We start from the raw sequence: 24414 nt of genomic DNA, 5'->3' as shown, positions 1-24414 counted from the left end.
AGCTGTGCACTGCAGAACAGCTGTGATGTGTAGCTGACAAGATAATGTCGTCATATCAAACCAGCTTGTGAAGTAGTGTTTCATAAGAAATAATTACTCATAAGAACCTGAAAATAATAGTGCTTTAAAATGGGTACAAATCGGTAAAATCCACACTCCTCAGTACAAAAGTCTGGTAATTTATTGGTGAAAATGATTTCTTTTTTTTAAAAAAAGAAAGAATAAAATCTAAAGCTTTCAAGTTTAAAACAAAGCAGTCGTCTAAAACACTTCTTTAGCAGCTTACAGGAAAGGATTACTGTAGGCCCTACTGACCTGACCATTTGTATATTGTAATGTTTGAATGTATGTTTTTATTAATTAACTGATTGATCGTAGTTTATATTCAAGGCAATTCACAATTACTGCTAAAATCACTAATATACAGATTGTTAATGTTGTTTTCTGCTGTAATTAACATTTATACTACATATACATTGATCAGATAGTACTATGTGTAATTTTGCATTTACATCTGTGTCCTCTTTACTAGTTGATGGGAGCATGTTTTATTAAAGTGGGTGGATTGGATCAGGTGTCTCTAATAAACGAATAAATGTAGTCATGGAAAAGTCATGGAAAATAAAAATCTGATTTTCGTGGGAACCCTGATAGCAGATCGATAAATCCAGTGTGGCTCCTCGATCGCAATTTGCATCGGTTTATGTGTTCGGTTTATAAGAAATCCATCATCTACATAACTAATAAAATAAGAAAACTATGAAAACAGAAATACAACCATGGCTTGGGCTAACAAGACCTGTCCCCCCTGGAACACCCTGCCTACAGAATGGAAGGAAGACAAGAAATCTTCCGGTTCCTACTTCCTCTTCAAAGCTCACGTCTTAAAGGGCCAGTCAGTAAGTGTGCAACGTCACCAAATACATCACCAACGTGTCTCCTTTCCTCTCCAGGCTGTCAGGCTGTGGGATCACAGAGGGAGGCTGTGCAGCCCTGGCCTCAGCTCTGCGTTCAAACCCCTCAACTCTGAGAGAGCTGGATCTGAACTGCAATCGCCCAGGGGCCTCAGGAGTGACAGAGCTCTCCGCTCTACTGGAGGATCCCAACTGTAAACTACAGACACTGCAGTAAGTAGAGGCTGTGTGACTGTGTGAATATTCAGTCACTGACAGGAGAGACTGTGGTTTCTGAGCTCACCTCCTCTTCACTGCTCTAACCCCGTCTCTCCCTGTACTGTGTCTCTGTCAAACTGCTGTCCCTTATTCATCTCTCATTCCCTGAGTATAATGTGTCCTCCTCACCCCACACAGGGCAGGAAGGAAGAGATGGTTGAATTGTGGATTTATCTATTGAAACAGATTACTGTGTGTATGTGTGTATGTGTCTACGTTAGGGAATAGACAGTGTCAGTGACCTATTTACAGGCAGGTTAAGCAGCTGAAGGTCCTCTGTGTGGCCAATCAGAAAGCTCTGCTCCAGGCAGAGATGTTGCTGGTGAAGTTGTGCAGACAGAAGAGCCTTGAATGTGTGTGTGTTTGCGGCCGTGTGCTCATACCAGTCAGACAGCCCAGTCACACACAGCGTGGTGAGCAATAGAGCAGCAGCAGGGTGACTACATTTGTGCCAGGAGCTTTTTATTTTCTCCCCAAAGAACTGAAAACGTTGTGCTTGAGTGTATTTTAAATGATGGCTAAATAAGTCAGAGTTATAGGGTTATAGGTAGGGAATAAAAAGAACAGCCGCCAAATGCGGGTAGATTTAGCCAGTGGCGGGTAAATCTGTCAATCTTACCAGCCAACAAGTGTACGGGAACTCAACTTGTTTTAATTTCTCATAATGTATTGGTCAATCTGTTTCAAAAAGTGCTTGAGTTATAATAGTTGCGTTGACAATGTTCATATTCGCACAATCGGTGGAATTCAGCAGGTCTGCGCATGTCTGCGCAAATCTGCACTACAACGCACCCCATGGCTTCCTTACAGAGAAGCACATACGTGTACAACATGTGCAGTGCAATGAAACTACCACAGATCTACAGCTGGGATGTTAACCCACCTAAAAGCCAGACACCCTTCTGTGAAACTAGCAATGACAGAAAAGGAAGGAGGAGCAACAGACACATTATACACACACAGCAGCTATTGCTGTTTATTCTGTATTGGCTGGAACTCGAACGCACGGTTCTGTTTCCGAACACAGAGCGGCAGTGCGAGTGAGGTGTGGAGAGGAAAAGACACTCGTTTACACAAGTACATTGTGTCAATTAGCTACATAGAGAGGTCTTATCCATTTTGTATTTCGCTGTTGTGACCGGAAAGCATTGCCACAAGGACGCTAATGTTAAGGCATTTTCATTGCAGCTCACATTGCTCAACTGGCAATTGAATGAAAATGTATGAAAATTGAGAAAGAGAAACATATAGGTCGGTCAGTTACAGATGTAATGGCAAAATATTATTTTATTTACAAATAGTCACAACCTTTATAGTTAATGTTTATGTGACAATACAAAGTTGTGATGTCGGCAACAAAAATAATACGAGAGTTGACAGGTCTGCTGTTATTATGCCATTTCCATACGTCTTCTAATAATGCATTTTTACATAGATATTTATTTAACGAAGCTGTTGTGTCAGATAAGTATTGATCAATTACGACGTATTAATTTATGGGGAAACGATGGAGACGTGCGTTTTTTGCTGCGTAGCGGAGATTGTGCTGAAGAGAAACGTGCGGTTTGTTCACATCGCGTCTTTGCTGGCGTGCGGTGTTGACCAATGAAAGGACGTCACTGTCTGTCATCATCCCTAGAGATGATATTTTTGACCCAATCCAAAGGACCTCTCAGCCCTGGCGCTCTCAGCTGATAAAGCAGGTGTCAGGTTATGCGCTGATGAGAGAGCAGTGGTCAGAGTGCAGATGACAGAGAGAGACAGACTTTTACATTGCAGCTTATAAACTATGACTTTTAATGACCACATTCATTTTAATGACTTTTAAGGGCCTGAAGAAAATACTTTGAAATGTAATGAGTTTTAATGACGTGCAGAAACCCAGAGAAGGGAGTAGCAGTGAAAGAGCAAGAGGAGCATGAAGAGCGACAGTGTGTCACCATATAACACCCCTTCTCATGGGTTGGTTTAGTGTGTTCATACAGATCCCCATTAGCTGCCATGTTATTGCATATGTGATTGACTAATTTGAAAACGATGCTCCCGCACAGTGTCTCTACTTGCAAGTGTTATAATTCGATAGAATGCAATGTTTTGGTCAAAGACCTTATAACACTTGCAAGTAGAAACAGTGTGGGAGCATGTTTTTTCTGTCCAGATGCTTTTCCCTCATATGCACCTGTCTAAGAGTCTATACAGGTGTGGGATTAGATTTTGTTATTGTGCTTGATTAAATAGCTGAATAAATGTCATGTTTTAACATGTTCATGACACATTAATACAGCCTCATGTATTTTTGGTGATGTTTGCCTTTAGCTGGTAAAAATACCAAGTGGCTGGTAAGTTTTTTTCCTTCTACCAGATACAGTGGCTAGTGGCCAAACAAGTTAATTTTATTCCCTGGTTACAGGGCAGTCAGGGTCTCGTTTTGGTAGTCGTGGTCTTCCTCCAGATCGGGTCAATAGGCAGAAGTGGGTTCTTAGATCAATCGGTGACAGAGTAGAAAAGTCCCACAAACAGAAGTCAGTCTCTAGTCTGCTGCTCAACAGCTGCCGCCCGGCGTCCTGCTCTTCCCCTCAGGTAAATGCATTGAGGCTCTGTGTGCTCGTCCTTTACAATAATGTATTTGTGAACTATGGGCTGAAATGCTAGTTTTTATTTATAAACATAAGAGAAACACTTTAATGTGCATTTACACCAATACACTGGTTAAATGGGATATAATACATGATTATATAAATAATATTTTTCTGATAAGCTGTGGATAAGGTATCTCCTAGCATTGTTTGAGACACACACAGGGCCGGCCCTGGCCTTTTGGGGGTCATAGGTGAGATTTCATTGTGGGGCCCCGAACCTCACTGAAAAACATTGAAGTGTTGCCCTTTATCTTTATGGCGGATAGTAAATGTTTTGGTAAAACTAAAATACACACAAACATTTAAATGGTGCACAATCACAGAACATTGATTGCACTTTAACTTACACTGTACACGTTGAAGAGATATATTCAGTAATAAATACAAATGTAAATCTTGCACTGTGCACATTGAAATAACAGCAATAACTAATAAACAGTTTAGGAAAAATAACATCCACACCAAAAATAGTATAGCACATGTTCAAATTAAATTTAAATTAAATACAATGCTATCAAACATCATTAGGATGGCAACTGGCAGTAGGCGAGCTGTCACAGTGATGTGACCCTCCACCACACACAAAGAAAAGAGTGAGATTACTACTTCATCTGATTGAGCTGGATTATTGCTTTATAACGATATAGCATTTGTTAAACTATGTGAATTCCTTACAAAGTTATGACATTAAGTTCCACTGCTTGGAATATAGAAAACACAGAACATCGCTGTTAAAGTCCCGCTGACATTCTCTTCATAATCTCCCCCGCAATATACACTCATATCCATCATATTTACATGACATTGAGCATACATATCCCTGACGTGTGTGTTTGGGCTTAATCTATACAATGTGCTCGAGTCACAGATGAAATGCCCCTCTCCCTCTCGGGTTTGCATGGTTTCAGTTTATTGCACTGGAGACGAGCTGCTGTTTACCCGCAAGGAATTGTCTTGCGCCTTGTTGTTTAATACTTTGTTTTAATGATCTTACCGAGTGTTTGTTCACGTCACCGATGAAGCTACAAAGCCGTGAATAGAAGTGTTTTATGAAGTTATGTGCAGTACAGAACAGTGCACAACAATATAGAGCATCATGATAATAGGAAACAAAAGTGATCCGCATTGCCATTAACCATGAAACGTCCATCAGCAACTCACTTTACCTTGAAACCCACAATAAACCAGGGTTCCCACGGTCATGGAAAGTCATGGAAAAGTCATGGAATATAACCAAGATATTTGAAGTCTTGTGAAATTGCTACTGTAACGGATGCTCAGTCTTGTCTTTAACAGTTCTATGTTAAGTTGGATGCACGTCCGTTAACCCTTGTATATTTTGCGTTGTGTTCTTGTGCTGAATGAAGAAAAGACCTGGACCACGACCATCTGCTGGTTGCTGTGTACAAATCAACAAAAAAATACATAAGGCTCTGTCACATGCAGTCCTCCCCACACAGCATACAGATCTCAAGTTCCTGTTAGCAGATAATAATACAGTAGACTAGCACGTGGAAACAGGTCTACTTTAAAGCTTGCAAAAAGTCTGTTCACAAGGTTTATACTCAATTGACACATTAACAGCCTGTTCACAACCTCAAAACTAACATTTATCCTTGCGTAAAACAAAGTTTGCATCATCCAAAAACCGAAATCAGTGTTTAAAACTGACGATCAAAATAATACATGACCTCCTCTCAGCTAGCCTGGCGCGAACTGAGAGAGGCGCATGAATGACAACACAAAGCTTGCGACCTCTTAAAGTGACAGTACAGGTATTTACACCATGGTCTGAATACAACATACAGGCATAACTATTGGCAATAAAACACATATTTAATAGAAAACAATGTTCATCAGGATTTGGTGACATTTCAACTGTAAAAGTAAAAATATAATTTCAACCCGGTTACACTACACATATACACAGTGAAACCCATTTACAACATACGTGAGAAATAATGTTCACTCTGATATACACTCACCTAAAGGATTATTAGGAACACCATACTAATACTGTGTTTGACCCCCTTTCGCCTTCAGAACTGCCTTAATTCTACGTGGCATTGATTCAACAAGGTGCTGAAAGCATTCTTTAGAAATGTTGGCCCATATTGATAGGATAGCATCTTGCAGTTGATGGAGATTTGTGGGATGCACATCCAGGGCACGAAGCTCCCGTTCCACCACATCCCAAAGATGCTCTATTGGGTTGAGATCTGGTGACTGTGGGGGCCAGTTTAGTACAGTGAACTCATTGTCATGTTCAAGAAACCAATTTGAAATGATTCGACCTTTGTGACATGGTGCATTATCCTGCTGGAAGTAGCCATCAGAGGATGGGTACATGGTGGTCATAAAGGGATGGACATGGTCAGAAACAATGCTCAGGTAGGCCGTGGCATTTAAACGATGCCCAATTGGCACTAAGGGGCCTAAGGTGTGCCAAGAAAACATCCCCCACACCATTACACCACCACCACCAGCCTGCACAGTGGTAACAAGGCATGATGGATCCATGTTCTCATTCTGTTTACGCCAAATTCTGACTCTACCATCTGAATGTCTCAACAGAAATCGAGACTCATCAGACCAGGCAACATTTTTCCAGTCTTCAACTATCCAATTTTGGTGAGCTTGTGCAAATTGTAGCCTCTTTTTCCTATTTGTAGTGGAGATGAGTGGTACCTGGTGGGGTCTTCTGCTGTTGTAGCCCATCCGCCTCAAGGTTGTACATGTTGTGGCTTCACAAATGCTTTGCTGCATACCTCGGTTGTAACGAGTGGTTATTTCAGTCAAAGTTGCTCTTCTATCAGTTTGAATCAGTCGGCCCATTCTCCTCTGACCTCTAGCATCAACAAGGCATTTTCGCCCACAGGACTGCCGCATACTGGATGTTTTTCCCTTTTCACACCATTCTTTGTAAACCCTAGAAATGGTTGTGCGTGAAAATCCCAGTAACTGAGCAGATTGTGAAATACTCAGACCGGCCCGTCTGGAACCAACAACCATGCCACGCTCAAAATTGCTTAAATCACCTTTCTTTCCCATTCAGACATTCAGTTTGGAGTTCAGGAGATTGTCTTGACCAGGACCACACCCCTAAATGCATTGAAGCAACTGCCATGTGATTGGTTGGTTAGATAATTGCATTAATGAGAAATTGAACAGGTGTTCCTAATAATCCTTTAGGTGAGTGTAAAGTAACAGTTTCATGGTGCAGAATAAAATTGTATTAAATCCTGTTTAAGTTTTCCTTTTATTACGTACTCTGTAATACATGTGGGTATTATGAACCTCATGGCACACAGTGGTCTGTGCTGATATTATGTACACAGGGATTTCCAAGTCTTGGAGAGTCTGTGTGAAGTGCATATGTACACTGAGCACAACTCCTATACCCATATAGCAACACACAGCACTCGGTGCGATCACAACACAGACTCTCCTCACTCTGCACAGATCCTCAAGATAATAGGTTGCATTTTTGTGCTACAAATGTGTGTCATTCTGAACAGAGTCTGACCATTCAGCCAGTACATTCACAGTGTTTGTGTAGATTCTGAGCAGAATGACGTAAATCCGTGTAAATTGGTCAGGATCTGGCAGCATGATGATTTAATGTGAAATTAAGTTAATAGTAAAAGTTAATCTCACGCACCTCCTGTTCACCAGGACCAGTGTTGAGAACCCCTGCCTACATGAAATGCAAAAACTGTATCAAGTGTCCGTTGCATTTAAATTAAGTATGAAATGTATGATATGCATATTTATTTAAAATCAGGTAAATAATAACAATACATATTTTCCTATTCAACAAATTACATTTTGTTTCAAAACCACAAGCAAGTTCTCCAGAAGTTACCAATATACACTGTTTATCCCAAAGCTCACTTGTGCTGAGTTTCTTGTGCCGCTTGCACTGTCCTCAACGCCACAATGCTGACCAACCTCCGAGTGTGAGCCAATCATATAGCGCCATATTAAACACGTGACCTCCAAGCATCTGTGTGAGCTGTGCACTGCAGAACAGCTGTGATGTGTAGCTGACAAGATAATGTCGTATCAAACCAGCTTGTGAAGTAGTGTTTCATAAGAATAATTACTCATAAGAACCTGAAAATAATAGTGCTTTAAAATGGGTACAAATCGGTAAAATACACACTCCTCAGCACAAAAGTCTGGTAATTTATTGGTTTAAAGAAAGAATAAAATCTAAAGCTTTCAAGTTTAAAACAAAGCAGTTGTCTAAAACACTTCTTTAGCAGCTTACAGGAAAAGATTACTGTAGGCTCTACTGACCTGACCATTTGTATATCGTAATGTTTGAATGTATGTTTTTACGAATTAACTGATTGATCGTAGTTTAAATTCAAGGCAATTCAGAATTCCTGCTAAAATCATTAATATACAGATTGTTAATGTTGTTTTCTGCTGTAATTGACATTTATACTACATATACATTGATCAGATAGTACTATGTGTAATTTTGCATTTACATCTGTGTCCTCTTTACTAGTTGATGGGAGCATGTTTTATTAAAGTGGGTGGATTGGATCAGGTGTCTCTAATAAATGATTCAATGTAGTCATAGAAAAGTCATGGAAAATAGAAATCTGATTTTCGTGGGAACCCTGATATCAGATCGATAAATCCAGTGTGGGTCATCGATCGCAATTTGCACCGGTTCATGTGTTCGGTTTATAAGAAATCCATCATCTATATAACTAATAAAATAAGAAAACTATGAAAACAGAAATACAACCGTGGCTTGGGCTAACAAGACCTGTCCCCCCTGGAACACCCTGCCTACAGAATGAAAGGAAGACAAGAAATCTTCCGGTTCCTACTTCCTCTTCAAAGCTCACGTCTTAAAGGGCCAGTCAGTAAGTGTGCATCGTCACCAAATACATCACCAACGTGTCTCTTTCCTCTCCAGGCTGTCATGGTGTGGGATCACAGAGGGAGGCTGTGCAGCCCTGGCCTCAGCTCTGCGTTCAAACCCCTCAACTCTGAGAGAGCTGGATCTGAACTACAATCAACCAGGGGTCTCAGGAGTGACAGAGCTCTCCGCTCTACTGGAGGATCCCAACTGTAAACTAGAGACACTGCAGTAAGTAGAGGCTGTGTGACTGTGTGAATATTCAGTCACTGACAGGAGAGACTGTGGTTTCTGAGCTCACCTCCTCTTCACTGCTCTAACCCCATCTCTCCCTGTACTGTGTCTCTGTCAAACTGCTGTCCCTTATTCATCTCTCATTCCCTGAGTATAATGTGTCCTCCTCACCCCACACAGGGCAGGAAGGAAGAGATGGTTGAATTGTGGATTTATCTATTGAAACAGATTACTGTGTGTATGTGTGTATGTGTCTACGTTAGGGAATAGACTGTGTCAGTGACCTATTTACAGGCAGGTTAAGCAGCTGAAGGTCCTCTGTGTGGCCAATCAGAAAGCTCTGCTCCAGGCAGAGATGTTGCTGGTGAAGTTGTGCAGACAGAAGAGCCTTGAATGTGTGTGTGTTTGCGGCCGTGTGCTCATACGAGTCAGACAGCAATGTTTCTGTGACAATAAAAAGTTGTGATAATGTCAGCAACGATAATAATACGAGAGTTGACAGGTCTGCTGTTATTATGCCATTTCCATACGTCTTCTAATAATGCATTTTTACATAGATATTTATGTAACAAAGTTGTTGTGTCAGATATGTATACATCAATTACGACGTTTTAATTTATAGTGAAACGATAGAGACGTGCGTTTTTTGCTGCGTAGCGGAGATTGTGCTGAAGAGAAACGTGCGGTTTGTTCACATCGCGTCTTTGCTGGCGTGCGGTGTTGACCAATGAAAGGACGTCACTGTCTGTCATCATCCCTAGAGATGATATTTTTGACCCAATCCAAAGGACCTCTCAGCCCTGGCGCTCTCAGCTGATAAAGCAGGTGTCAGGTTATGCGCTGATGAGAGAGCAGTGGTCAGAGTGCAGATGACAGAGAGAGACAGACTTTTACATTGCAGCTTATAAACTATGACTTTTAATGACCACATTCATTTTAATGACTTTTAAGGGCCTGAAGAAAATACTTTGAAATGTAATGAGTTTTAATGACGTGCAGAAACCCAGAGAAGGGAGTAGCAGTGAAGAGCAAGAGGAGCATGAAGAGCGACAGTGTGTCACCATATAACACCCTTTCTCATGGGTTGGTTTAGTGTGTTCATACAGATCCCCATTAGCTGCCATGTTATTGCAAATGTGATTGATTAATTTGAAAACGATGCTCCCGCACAGTGTCTCTACTTGCAAGTGTTATAATTTCAGAAATCTGAGATTACGCGATCGTGCAATTTGCCACAGAATCAGCCGCAGAATTCTCTCTTTCCTGCTGGTTTCCCAGAATACATCACTTTTTGAATGATAGACAGAAGAAATAGGTGGTACCATACATACCCACTAGTTGTCAATAACATTACATTCAGTAAGTTGCGCCTATTTAGCATTTACTTCACTTGTGAATATCTTTTGTCAACCATCTCCTTCATGCATTTTTGTATTGTTTGATCTGCTATTACTGTCATAAGAGCAGGGGTGTAAAGTAACGAAGTACAAATACTTCATTCCTGTACTTAAGTATGTTTTTTGAGTATTTGTACTTAAGTATTTATTATTTGTGGCTACTTTTACTTTTACTCCACTACATTTATGAACAAAATACTGTACTTTTTACTCCACTACATTTCCCACAGATGACCTGTTACTGTTATTCTAATTGGAGAGAGGAATTACATACATATACGTGGAATTGACATGTTTCAGGTTTGCTAGATACTTGTGTAGCTGTAGCATAATGAGCAGCGCTGTAGTGAGCCAATCAGTGAGCCGGATCCGTGGCACAGATCCACCCCCTTTCTCTGCATTACACGCTTTATCACGCTTTCTTTTCCTGATCAAAGATGGAGTCGAACCCGCGGCCGCACTTGATACTCTGCACTGAGCAACACGCTATAACCTTTCAGAGGCAGGTCTCTATTTTCTGAAGGACCCAGCAGAGTGAGTTGTTGATTGTTCTGATAATAAAATGCATTCGTCAACGAAGGCTGTTTTTGAGCATTCAGAGGCTGTTGGGGGGTTTGAAAGAGATCCAGACTGCACTTTCCCTAATTTGGTTCATGTATCCGACCTTAACAGTTTAATGAAATTAGTAAGAATCGCATCCTTCTAAAAGCGCTCATCCTGCATCAGAAATGAATATAAAGTGAAAGTGCAAGCGAAAATGGTAGACCTGCCTGTATTTCAATAGGAGCTCCACACTGCTTTAAGAAAATTAGCATCGCTAAGATTGAAACAGTCTACTTTCTTGATTATTTCGCCGCGACTGGAAATAATCTGACCAATCAGAAGTGACGTAAACCCACATGGAAACACACACAGTATATGCGTGTGCCCCATAACAAACCGTATGGATGACGAGAAGTTAATTTAGCAGGTACAGCAATATCAATTACTGTATCATTGTAAATTAAAGGAAAAACAAATCCATTAAAAATACAATGCGTGGGTGAACATCACAGCAGCTATACTTTAATGACAGCTGTCCATAAAATATACATGTAACCTCCACCCAGTTCCTAGGATAACTGGGGCTGTGGGGCTGCTGTAAATGAAGGGAGGTTAGCATTGGATAAAGGATGGACAAATTAAAACAAACAATGAGAATCCTGATTCTCAGTAGTAGATGGGGAATTGGCTGATCTGTTTTTTTTTTTTTTTTAAATGGTGCGGTGCCTCCAACACAAAGAAGTGTCACGATACAGTTAACCGGGGACAAAAACACACCCAAACATTCAGCAACTAAGTAACCACAACAATAATACCTGTAGCAATAATACTTTATAAAAATACTTTAAAGCAACTAGTACTTTTTAACAGTTACTAAAAATACCAATAAGCGGCACACTGAGTTATTATTATTATTATTATTATTAATAACGCCACAAAATTAAAATCAAGGCCTGTAGTGCATTTAACTTTTACCCCACTCTAGCAATAATAATAATAATAATAATAATAATAGCAACACACACACATTTAGTTTAAAAAACAATCATGTTGATTTATTTAAACACGTGAGTAGAGAAATAGCGGGTAATCAAGTAGTCCATCCATCCATCCATTTTCTACACCGCTTGTCCTGGTGAGGGTCGCGGTAGCAGCATACTAAGCAGGGCAGACCAGACCTCCCTTTCCCCAGCGACAGATTCCAGCTCCTCCTGGGGGATTCCCAGGCGTTCCCAGGCCAGTCGCGAGATATAATCCCTCCAGCGTGTCCTGGGTCGGCCTCGGGGTCTCCGCCCAGCGCCCGGTAGAGTTGCACAGGCAGCCTCCCGGGGGGCATCCTTACCAGATGCCCGAACCACTTCAACTGGCTCCTCTTGATCCAGAGAAGTACCTCCAAGCTCCCAAACTGGATACTCTCTCTACCTCAGCTGCGCCTTGATATCCTGTCCATGAAAATTACAAACAGTAGTAGGAACAAGACTCCTTGGCGGAGTCCAACACCCACCTTGAACGTTTTGAGCGGCCCCGGCACCCCATACTCCCTCAACACCTCCCACAACACATCCCGGGGAACATGGTCGTATGCCTTCTCCAAGTCCACAAAACACATGTAGACTGGATTAGCATACTCCCATGCACCCACAAATATTTGTGAAAGGACAAAGAGCAGGTCTATCGCTCTGCGGCCCGGACGGAATCCACATTGTTCCTCCTGAATCCGAGGTTCAACTATCGGACGATGTCTCCTCTCCAGCACTCTGGCATAGGTTTTACCAGGGAGGCTGAGGAGTGTGATCCCTCTGTAGTTGGAACACCCCCTCTGGTCCATTTCTTAAAGATGGGGACCACCACCCCAGTTTGCCAATCAAATAGTCAATTTGGAAAATTTAAAGAGTCAAGGAAAAATTAAAACCACAGAATTGAACTCGCAGTCTCAAAAACAAAATAACACCACACAATTCACTGAAACAAATAAAAGGATACCCACAAGTTCAAATTGTTATGAAAAGCCAATAAATGGCCAGATGTCCCGACAGACTGAATCCCTTGTTTTTATTGTTGGTGCACTTTTTAATGTGCTCTTTGGCTCAATCGAATTGTACTGCGGTCCAAAAAAAAATCTTCACCTCGGATTATACACAACACAGTTCAACGAGGACTTGTTCACACAGACAAAAATATATTTGAAGTAATTAAAAAAAAAACATATTCCCGCCAGCTGACAAACATAAATAAATATATACATACGCCCCAACCACAGACTCACGCCACCTCCTCACGACACAGCAAGCGGGTCCGAGTTGTTCCAACCCGCTCGTCCGGACTCCCGTGCCGGTCAGCGCCAGCAGGCCTGGCTCTGGATCATGTAACTTCACCAGCCATCGGTCCTTCCTCTCGGCGCCGAGAGATTTACTTTGTTTTTTTTAGAAAGCACTGGTTACTGCCTACACTCTACACTGTCTACACTTAAAAAACAACAAAAAAAATGTGACAAATGGAACAACAGTAAACACAGTAAAAAAATAACCTGGGAACGATGTCCAGAAAGAAACAGAAAAACAGATTTACTTTACGGGCTCGTTAGAGTGTCCATGCAGTGCAGGGTGTAACACAGTGATGACCCTCTCTACACCGACTACACTGGGAACTGACTGGCGATTGTTTGGGGCATGAAGTTGTATTAGATACCCCTTGGCAACGGTTGTTGAGGCGTAGGGGACCCGAATAGTGATTGGACGATGTACATAAGCTATCAATCTACAAGATGTAATTGGTCAGTCCCAACCAAACTCATTTAAATAAAAACACGAATTGCAGTTCAAATGGGGGGCAAAATAGATGCTGAAGGTGTTGCCAGGCCAACGGGTAACGGGCAGTTTTTTTTTTTAAGTTCTTAAAACAATTTAAAAAACACAAACACAGTACAGGCCCAGGAGGTGGGTTTACATCTCAGACAGAATGCATACGTTCACAGAAGCAATACAACAGACAGTTGTCAACAGATGCAAATTCTGCAGCGTGTTACACTCTCCCCCCACTAAAAAAACCCCCATGACACTCCTGGAAGAAAAATAAAGGTTGGCCTTATACATACAAACTATTTAAAACAACATATATCCCTTTTTAATGTACAGCTACAGTGAGACTAGGGAGCACATTTTTTGGGAAGGCTGCACATACATTACACAGGGATAAGGGGCTACACCACCAGGCATGACACACGGATACCTTATTGTATGGCACATTAGCACACCCAGGTGGAAAAACACCACACTGCCTTGTAACAGATGACTTAAGTGCTGACTCCATTTAGATTTGTGTTTTGGGTCTAGGGTCCCCAGCATTTCGAGAAGAGTGCGATTGAATCTTTCTGGTTGGCGGTCCCCTTGCGGATGATAAGGTGTGGTGCCAGACTTCTTTACTCCCAGCATGGTCAGCAGTTCCCGAATTAGTCAACTTTCAAAATCCCATCCTTGGTCGGAATGCATTCGTCTGGGTAAGCCAAAGTGGATCAAGTACTTTTCCCAGAGTACCTTGGCTACAGTTGCAGCTGTCTGATCTTTGGTGGGGAATGCTTGTGCATAGCGTGTGAAATGATTGGTGATGACCAGCACATTGGAGACATTGTTAGAGTTGGGTTCTATGGAGAGAAAATCCATGCTCACCAAAATCCATGGGTCCGTTGCTATGCATGTGAACGAGAGGAGCCGTTTTCTTGGGCAGAGTCTTTCTCTGGATGCAGCGAGCACACGACTTACAATACTGCTCCACATCAATCTTCATACTTGGCCAGTAAAATCGATCCTGTATCAAGCCATAGGACTTGTCAAAACCTAAATGTCCAGGAGTGTCATGCAAGGACTTTAAGACAACGGGTGGAACTGTCTAGGTAGAATCAGTTGTTTTCGTATAGTTTGGTCCGTTAGTTGTACAACGTGATAGAGCAGTCCTTGTTCGATTCTTAGCCTGTCCCACTCACGCAGTAAGAGTGGAATGTCTGGGTGTTTGGTCTTCACTACACCATGTATATTTTTGTGTTCCACAGCTACCAACACATCCCCTATGCAAGGATCTTCTCTCTGAGCTGAATGCAGGTCCGATGTGAGGTTAGGCAGTTGTGTATTCAAAGCAGTCAGCTGATAGTACACCCTGGAAACAGCATGCATTGAAGTCCCCATCTGTTCAGTTACACTAACTGGTGACATGTTCGGTGATCATTTACAGTTGGAGGTCTGACATAGAGCTCGAACACCAGGGGCAGAGATTTCTTCCCACTCTTCATCAGAGAAAGGGCTGGAGTGAGGGCGTCTTGACAGCGCATCTGCATCCACATTTTGTCTTCCCGGTCTGTACCTCAAGCTGAAGTCATAGGTAGACATAGCAGCTAACCATCTGTGTCCAGTGGCGTCTGTAGAACCGTCTCGGAAATAAGTGGAGAAGTCGCGGAGATAAAGCAAATAGAACTTTAATCGAGCCGCTCGGAAGCTCCACTGTCAGAAATAATTCCTTCAGTGAGGCTTAATGTTTACAAACATGAGTGCAGCTTTATAGGAAAAATGACGTAACATCTTATGGCCGTTCATCCAATCGGAAGATACAGGTCCGGGTCCGTTTATGATCTGTCCTCCCGTGAAGAGGTGATGGATACAAAAAGCAGATGTCCGTCTTTGATGTGCACTAGGAAGATGCGATCCCACGGTGGTCATTTACCTAGTGTCAATCGCTCAGTAACAGAAACATTCCTGCCTATCTTGAGAAACGATTAAGTCATAAACAAATTCACAGCAGACATCTGTAGGCTATTTCAGCACTGTGTAATATTTCATTACTGACAGGAGTCTCTAACAAATCGACCTTGTTGACACTTTACTTGTCCTGCTAAATCTAATCTGCTCAGTCTGTATACAAACTACATCTAATGCCAATATTAATATAAAACATTATATAATTATCACAAAACACTTTCTTCAACATCCTATACAGAGTCTTCAGCGTCCAACTTTGCTGAAGTTAAGATGTACGTCAGAGGATTGTAATCGGTCCTCACTTCAAACTGAGCTCCGTACAAATAATCATGCAGTTTGTCTACTGTTGCCCACTTTAATGCCAAAAACTCCAACTTGTGAGCAGGATACTTATTTTCAGTTGGTGACAAACTTCGGCTGATGAAGGCCACTGGCCTCAATCCTTCTGCTTGGTCTTGGTAGAGCACACCTCCCAATCCCTCTAGGCTCACATGTACATGCAGCACATATGGTTTCTGTGGATCTGCAATAGCCAAAACCGGAGCTCTGGTCAGACAGGTCTTTAGCATCTGAAAAGCTGCTTCACACTGTGTCCCATCTAGGCCCAAACGAATCAGCTTGTTTGAAGTATGTTTGGGTGGGTGATGCTTCAGGTTTCTTCCCATTCTTTTTATGAAGAGGAGGATAACCTTGCCAAAGGCTGATTTAAAGGTCAGCAAATTTGTGCATAGTCCTTGAGAACCCGTCGATTGCTCTATTTATGCATATCCCATATGGCTGTAGTTTGTCGTAACAGTCAATGTACCATAAGTAGTTAGGGCCTGGGTCACCACACATACGACGACGCAGGCGACATCGTCTTCGAAGATCGACTCCTTCAGCATCCAGCAATTGAAGAAGCCGTATTGAAGGCATATTCTACAAACAGCAATCTGAAGATAGTTGCTAGCTACTTCATTGGTGCCCTAGAATCTAAAATGGGTTGCCCTGCACAAATTCGCTCTGATTTAGGCACTGCTATATTGAACAGATGCAACAGTTTCTCAGGTATGATCATGGAGACGAATATTCAAGAAACTGTTACATTTATGGTTCAAGTAACTACAACCAATGCATTGAAAGTTGGTGGTCTTTTTTGGGAAAACAACACGCCCAGTTCTGGATTAACCATTTATAGTTCTTGAAGGAGACTGACAACTTAGTGGGCAACTTTCTTGACAAAAATCTTGTACCGTTCTATCATACAGGTAGGTTTAAAAACCAAAGAATATTACAATATATGCTGTAAACAAAACATCTAATGCTAATAGTACTGCTACATTAATTTTTATAACAGGGGGTTGTGGTTAATGAATTGCTTTCCTGTATAAAACATACTTGCTTTGTTACATATTTGACATTACAATATCAAGTACCTTTTGAACATTGTTTCTTTAAACCAGTAATTTTACTAATTGTATGTTCTTTGGTTTAGGATGAATTGCAGAGATTAGTCCATCTGTGGATCACTCACAGGACTAGACTGAGCAGAAATGCAGTTGCACCAGATGGACGCCCTGTACTGATGCACAACCTACCACATCTTTATGGAGCCAGAGATCACTTAAAGGACGTCAGTCAGCAGCAGCTCCTTGTTTGCAGAGAGGAGTGCCTTCCTAGAGGACCATACCCTTGTGATAAAACAGATTTTGAATTATCTTGCTTCATTATGGGAGAGAATAATATGGACCCAGCCACAAATCCTGATGAAGCTATTGAGTTGTATTTAATTTTGAGAAATTGTATCCTAACACAGTTGTAACTGAACTGTGACCTGTACCAGTTTGTCAGCTTGTGTTCATGGAGCCCACTGTGTATGCTGATTTATATAATTGAACCAATAATTCAACCAATCATAACTTGTACATTATTGTAAACAGTTGGTGGGAATTTATATGTAATGTTAAATTGAATAAATAACTTGAATTCTCCAACTTTTTTAGAAGAAGCAGTTGAGAACTTGTTAAAAATACATAATTCTTTGGCAAAATGAAAATGACATTGGAAAAAGACAACGAACCTGCAGGTATTCAGTGGTCTGGAACCACGATTGCAAGTTACCCATTTTTATCCTAATTTTGCAACTTATCATTTTACAAATTCAGGAATATAGTGGTCTGGAAAGGCATACCCTACCATTTTTTCATGTCTTAATCAATGCTATGTTACTTGTGAGAAATGTACACTGCCAAAAGTCATTTCTTACTACAAAATAGAACAAATTTCTTCCCTGAAGATCCGTGTGCCAAGAATTTTTTTCTTAGTAAATTAGTAAATTTTTCTTGGCTCAAGAAATGTATTCTCATCCCATGGTTATGTCAATTCCAGTCAGAATTTACTTGCAACAAGAAATTATTTCTTGTGTCCAGAAATTATTCCAATGAAACGAGTTACCTGATTTCTTCAAACAATAGATTGGTTTCTTCTATCAAGAGAGAAAGTTCTTACAAGACATCATTTATTGTGTTCAGAAATTATTCAAATTACTTTTACAACCATCCACAATAAACATTGTGTTAATAGAAATATAATATAAAAAATAATCTCAATTACAGATGACAATCCCCCCAGGAATGGAGTTTGAGTCCCCTGTAACAGCGTCTGAACATATCAGTGTCATAACTATCAACAGAATGTTTGCTCCTGATTTTCCTAAATAAAGGATACAAATGCACAGGTGAAAATCTATTGAGAGTTAGCACAGGTATGGAAATGTTTTGGAAATAGAGCAGTTGAGCAAAAGTGGTCCTGTTTTCAATGTTTTAATGCATCTTATTTCTCAGGAAAAGCTTAAAAGTCAAACAGTTCTAATGTTTTTTGTGTGCTACGGTACATGTTCCCATATGTTCCTACAACTGTTTAGGTAAAGTGTCTGGCTGCTTATTATTATTTTGTGACATCCTGACCACTGTTCTTAAAACGATTACACTACAGTCCACTGTGCTGTTTCCAAAGATAACGATAAGAAATTTCCCATCATCCTCCTACTCACATATGTGTGACTGATGGTAATGGGCAATGCAACTCTGGAGTTCTTTTGAAGTATACACGACAACCCATATTTGGAAACCACATAGTGGTTAGGATGTCGAAAACATAGGAAAAGGAATATGCACACCTTAGACAATTGTAGCAATATATATATGGGAATATATAACCTACACCAAAAAAGGCGCAATCTTGGTTGCTTTTTAAGTTTAGTACAAAAGTACTAATAAATAAAAATAAAATTAAACATAAGCATCAAAATAAAATATGCAAATACCCAACTGCATTATCAATAGCACATATTTTGAATTATGGCAACATATTACACTATATCCATGTTTGAATAACCTGAGGATAAAACTGATTCCCACTGATTTCTCAAGTCCTGGTATGAATTATATGTGGAAGAAAGCTCAAGCAGCGGCCCACAAGTATGTGCCACCGGTCGTCGTTGTAGTCCATGGGACTTTCAAAATTCCACTGTTATCCTTGACACGCTTATAACTCTAGAAGCTGTGAGAAACTGCAGTTACTCTGCTAAACCATTTTCATCTTGGGCTCGGATGAACGGTGTCAGGAACTTGAAGGCTTGGTGCTGCTCACTAGTCTCTGGTGCTGCTTGGAGGAGGTCACATACTTTTTGGGGTGTTGGCTTTAGATCACTATCATTGTCTTGATAACATTCATGTTTAGAAATTTGCTGCAGAGCCCCTCTTGCACTATTTGACACATTCCTTCAAGAGAATAGCTACTGTTCTGAGTAAGGCATTTGTGAGCCATCTGCAAGACAACAAGTTGCACTTGGTTCATTTGTGGAACCCAATGGCAGCCCTCTCTGTCAAGTATTTCTAAAAACACCTCCTTGTCATCACCAGATAACTGACCCTTCATGGCTGTATTTCTCCATCAGTTTCACTAAGGTAAAGAAAAAATGACTTGAGGAGCTCTTCTGGTGTGACAACATCTCCACCAAACATAAGAGCCATGAAATAAGCTGGTGCTAACCGTAATGGGAACACTTTATGATCACAAAATCCCTTCACTAGAAAAGTCCATATTCTGGACAGAGAGTAGGGACACAGAGATCTTCACCATCTGCTGATGTGCAAAAGAAAGATTTCCAGAACTCTGTAAATGCATCACGAGACACCCCTGCAACATCTGCTCCCACTTCATGCACAAATGATACTTTAATAAGCATTTGGATGATATCATTAGCTTTGAACATAGCCATCATTTCCTTCTGTAAATTCACTCGGTGCAGTCGGATGGTTACATATTGTGCCACTGAATCAGCATCTCGTAGCTCTTGTGGTTCTTGCAGGATGTTTGGGAAAACAGACTCTTGCTCAACTACAGACTGAGGTATTTCAGAACTAGAAGGCAGCTCGTGTTGGCCAGACTGTAATGGTTCCTGCAGGTGAATTAATGATGGGTGGTGCTCTTGTCCTTCTTCAAGAATGACAGACACTGGAAAGTCCTTCTGGGGATTTTGATTGAGGGTTAGGAAATGATCATTGAAGAGCCGTTATTAATGTTTTATATAAACTGTATTATGTTTTATATTAATAATAATATTCAGACCAAGCAAAGTAAATGTATTAATCTAGCAACAACCACTCTGAAAGTTGGTCAGGGCATACCCTCTAGACCAGGGGTGTCAAACACAATTTTACCATGGGCCATATGATCATTTCAAGTTTCATTCGAGGGCTGCATAAATATTTGCTCGTGCTTAGAGGCAGTTCAGAGGAGAGCAACCAGACTTATTCCAGGTCTGAAGGGAATGTCCTACTGAGAGACTGAGGGACTGAACCTTTTCACCCTGGAACAGAGGAGACTACGTGGGGACTTGATTCAAGTCTTCAAAATCATGAAAGGCATCGACCACATCAAAGCAGAGGAGCTTTTCCAGATCAGCAGGGACACACGCACCCGGGGACACAAATGGAAATTGGGCTTCAAGGCATTCAAGACAGAAAACAGGAGACACTTCTTCACACAGAGAGGCGTCACAATCTGAACAAATTCCCCAGCGATGTGGTAGAAGCTGAAAGTTTGGGAACATTTAAAAATAGACTGGATAGGATCCTTGGATCACTTAGATATTAATGGACACCAGACAAGCACGATGGGGCAAATGGCCTCCTCTCGTTTGTAAACTTTCTTATGTTCTTATGTAATAATTTGTACATCAGACTGGGTTCTTCACTTGGTGTCACGAACGAAGATCTGAACTTGCCTCCACTCCGGGACCAAAATGAGTGAGTATTTTTATTCTGCCACCCTCTCAGAATGTAATTTAAAATTGAAGCATAAAAAGCATAAAATACCTGAAATAAAAGTTAAGATTAGACCTTGGATTTAAGATGAGTGAAGTAGTTGACGGATAAGAATTGTAAGGATACTATAGAAATATAAAATTACAAGCATTGAATAAGTGAGCTAAAATAATATTGAATAATTTAAAGGAGAAAAGAAAAAAGAAACATACTATTAGAATGAGTGTTACAAACCAGAAATAAAAAACAGTAAAATGTGGTGAAGATATGAATAAATAGATAACCAGATACTCCAAGAAATTAAAATGTGGTCATTTGTAGCTGTGAGTTCCACAATTAAGAGTTCTTGAAATCCCCAGATATAAGATCCCTAAATACACTGTGTAGGTAAGAAATTAACTATTGATCAGTTCAATCTGGCTTTGGGAACAGTTCTTCTGAACATGTACCGGTGTAGATTGGACTTCAATAGGAGGAAGTTGACACAATAGAGACATATGAGCCGCGCAGGCGGACAGTCTTAGTGCCCACGCAGGCTCTTCATTGGGGAAATCATTGACTGGACACATTTAAAATAAATACACTCACCTAAAGGATTATTAGGAACACCATACTAATACTGTGTTTGACCCCCTTTCGCCTTCAGAACTGCCTTAATTCTACGTGGCATTGATTCAACAAGGTGCTGAAAGCATTCTTTAGAAATGTTGGCCCATATTGATAGGATAGCATCTTGCAGTTGATGGAGATTTGTGGGATGCACATCCAGGGCACGAAGCTCCCGTTCCACCACATCCCAAAGATGCTCTATTGGGTTGAGATCTGGTGACTGTGGGGGCCAGTTTAGTACAGTGAACTCATTGTCATGTTCAAGAAACCAATTTGAAATGATTCGACCTTTGTGACATGGTGCATTATCCTGCTGGAAGTAGCCATCAGAGGATGGGTACATGGTGGTCATAAAGGGATGGACATGGTCAGAAACAATGCTCAGGTAGGCCGTGGCATTTAAACGATGCCCAATTGGCACTAAGGTCAAAGTTGCTCTTCTATCAGCTTGAATCAGTTGGCCCATTCTCCTCTGACCTCTAGCATCAACAAGGCATTTTCGCCCACAGGACTGCCGCATACTGGATGTTTTTCCCTTTTCACACCATTCTTTGTAAACCCTAGAAATGGTTGTGCGTGAAAATCCCAGTAACTGAGCAGATTGTGAAATACTCAGACCGGCCCTTCTGGCACCAACAACCATGCCACGCTCAAAATTGCTTAAATCACCTTTCTTTCCCATTCAGACATTCAGTTTGGAGTTCAGGAGATTGTCTTGACCAGGACCACACCCCTAAATGCATTGAAGCAACTGCCATGTGATTGGTTGGTTAGATAATTGCATTAATGAGAAATTGAACAGGTGTTCCTAATAATCCTTTAGGTGAGTGTATATAAATAAATTGTTTTCATTATTTACATTACATTATTTGTCATTTAGCAGACACTCTTATCCAAGGCGAATTACATTTGTACTCAGCTGGGTATTTTACTGGAGCAATCTAAGTGAAATACCTTGTTCAAGGGTATAACAGCACTGTTAGGTAAATATCTTAGTTCATTAAATCAAATAATGGAGTGAAATATGTGTATAAATAGTAATAATACAAATGGATGAAATATAACTTGAATTGTCTAGTAAGAAATTAGGAAAAGGAGAAAGAACAGCTGTTAGTATACAGAGCGATGTTTGAAGAGGGTCTGAGTGATGTTGATGAAGGTTTGAGGAAGCTGACGCGGGGTTTAAGAGTTAATAAGGTTTGGGAAGATTGAAAAAGTGAGTTTGATATGAGTGAAAGACATGTGCTGCCACTTTCAGCACAAGAGTTTTGATGGTGATTGAATGGAATATGAGGGAAAATACGGAAGTTATATAAATAAATGAATGAGATATAGTTTAAAGCCTAAAGTCATGAAACTGTATGGAAATAGTCCTTTCACTAACAGAAATACCCTATTAATTAGGAAGGAATTCACCCCCCAGGAAGGAAAGGGGGGGGGCAGTGAAAGTGTCTGTGAGCTCAGCTCCCCCGGACAAGCAGCCTGAGAGGGATGAGAGGAATGAGAACAAAAGACTGAGAGAGAGATAAGAGAGCTGCCTTGTAACTAAATACAAGTGTACTACTACAAACCAAGCAACATTGTCAACAGACAGTAATGTCCTGGGAAATCGAGGATAGTTACATTACTAATGCTAATAATACTGATGTTGATACAGATTAATAGTTTAACAGAGTGACTACTGGATTGAGAGAATTGTTCTGTTTGGCTGTATGACTGAAATGTGAAATGATATGTGATGTTTCAATGTGATGTAAGTGGATACACTGAGGGGAAAAAGTATTTGATCCCCTGCTGATTTTGTACGTTTGCCCACTGACAAAGAAATTATCAGTCTATATTTTTAATGGTAGGTGTATTTTAACAGTGAGAGACAGAATAACAGCAAAAAAATCCAGATTGATTTGCATGATAATGAGGGAAATAAGTATTTGATCTGTCTCCCAGGTGTCTTTTATACAGGTAACGAGCTGAGACTCTCTTAAAGGGAGTGCTCCAATTCTCAGCTCGTTGCCTGTATAAAAGACACCTGTCCACAGAAGCAATCAATCAATCAGATTCCAAACTCTCCACCATGGCCAAGACCAAAGAGCTGTCCAAGGATGTCAGGGACAAGATTGTAGACCTACACAAGGCTGGAATGGGCTACAAGACCATCGCCAAGCAGCTTGGTGAGAAGGTGACAACAGTTGGTGCGATTATTCGCAAATGGAAGAAACACAAAATAACTGTCAGTCTCCCTCAGTCTGGGGCTCCATGCAAGATCTCACCTCGTGGAGTTTCAATGATCATGAAAACGGTGAGGAATCAGCCCAGAACTACACGGGAGGATCTTGTTAATGATCTCAAGGCAGCTGGGACCATACTCACCAAGAAAACAATTGGTAACACACTACGCCGTGAAGGACTGAAATCCTGCAGCGCCCGCAAGGTCCCCCTGCTCAAGAAAGCACATGTACAGGCCCGTCTGAAGTTTGCCAATGAACATCTGAATGATTCAGAGGAGAACTGGGTGAAAGTGTTGTTGTCAGATGAGACCAAAATCGAGCTCTTTGGCATCAACTCAACTCACTGTGTTTGGAGGAGGAGGAATGACCCCAAGAACACCATCCCCACCGTCAAACATGGAGGTGGAAACATTATGCTTTGGGGTTGTTTTTCTGCTAAAGGGACAGGACAACTGCACTGCATCAAAGGGACGATGGACGGGGCCATGTACCGTCAAATCTTGGGTGAGAACCTCCTTCCCTCAGCCAGGGCATTGAAAATGGGTCGTGGATGGGTATTCCGGCATGACAATGACCCAAAACACACAGCCAAGGCAACAAAGGAGTGGCTCTAGAAGAAGCACATTAAGGTCCTGGAGTGGCCTAGCCAGTCTCCA

The 24414-nt window shown here is 41.1% G+C and overlaps 1 protein-coding gene across 14 annotated transcripts in view; it reads left to right on the top strand.

Annotated features, from left to right (window-relative positions):
* Positions 1 to 24414, top strand: part of LOC136768173 (NLR family CARD domain-containing protein 3) — a 261771-nt gene that overhangs the window by 72934 nt on the left and 164423 nt on the right. For 10 of the 14 annotated variants that reach the window (XM_066722229.1, XM_066722225.1, XM_066722227.1 and 7 more), the window contains 2 exons: positions 954 to 1127; positions 8751 to 8924. The exons of 2 other annotated variants lie outside the window; for them this stretch is intronic. In XM_066722229.1, coding sequence (XP_066578326.1) covers positions 954 to 1127; positions 8751 to 8924 — 348 coding nt within the window. Of the gene's footprint in view, positions 1 to 953; positions 1128 to 8750; positions 8925 to 17086; positions 18892 to 24414 lie in introns of those variants that run through there. 2 more of the 14 variants (XM_066722236.1, XM_066722226.1) reach the window with 2 other exon arrangements.

Source organism: Amia ocellicauda, chromosome 14 (genome assembly GCF_036373705.1).
Source record: "Amia ocellicauda isolate fAmiCal2 chromosome 14, fAmiCal2.hap1, whole genome shotgun sequence".
In the NCBI taxonomy this organism is placed as follows: Eukaryota; Metazoa; Chordata; class Actinopteri; order Amiiformes; family Amiidae; genus Amia; species Amia ocellicauda.
This window is presented reverse-complemented; position numbering and strand designations above follow the sequence as displayed.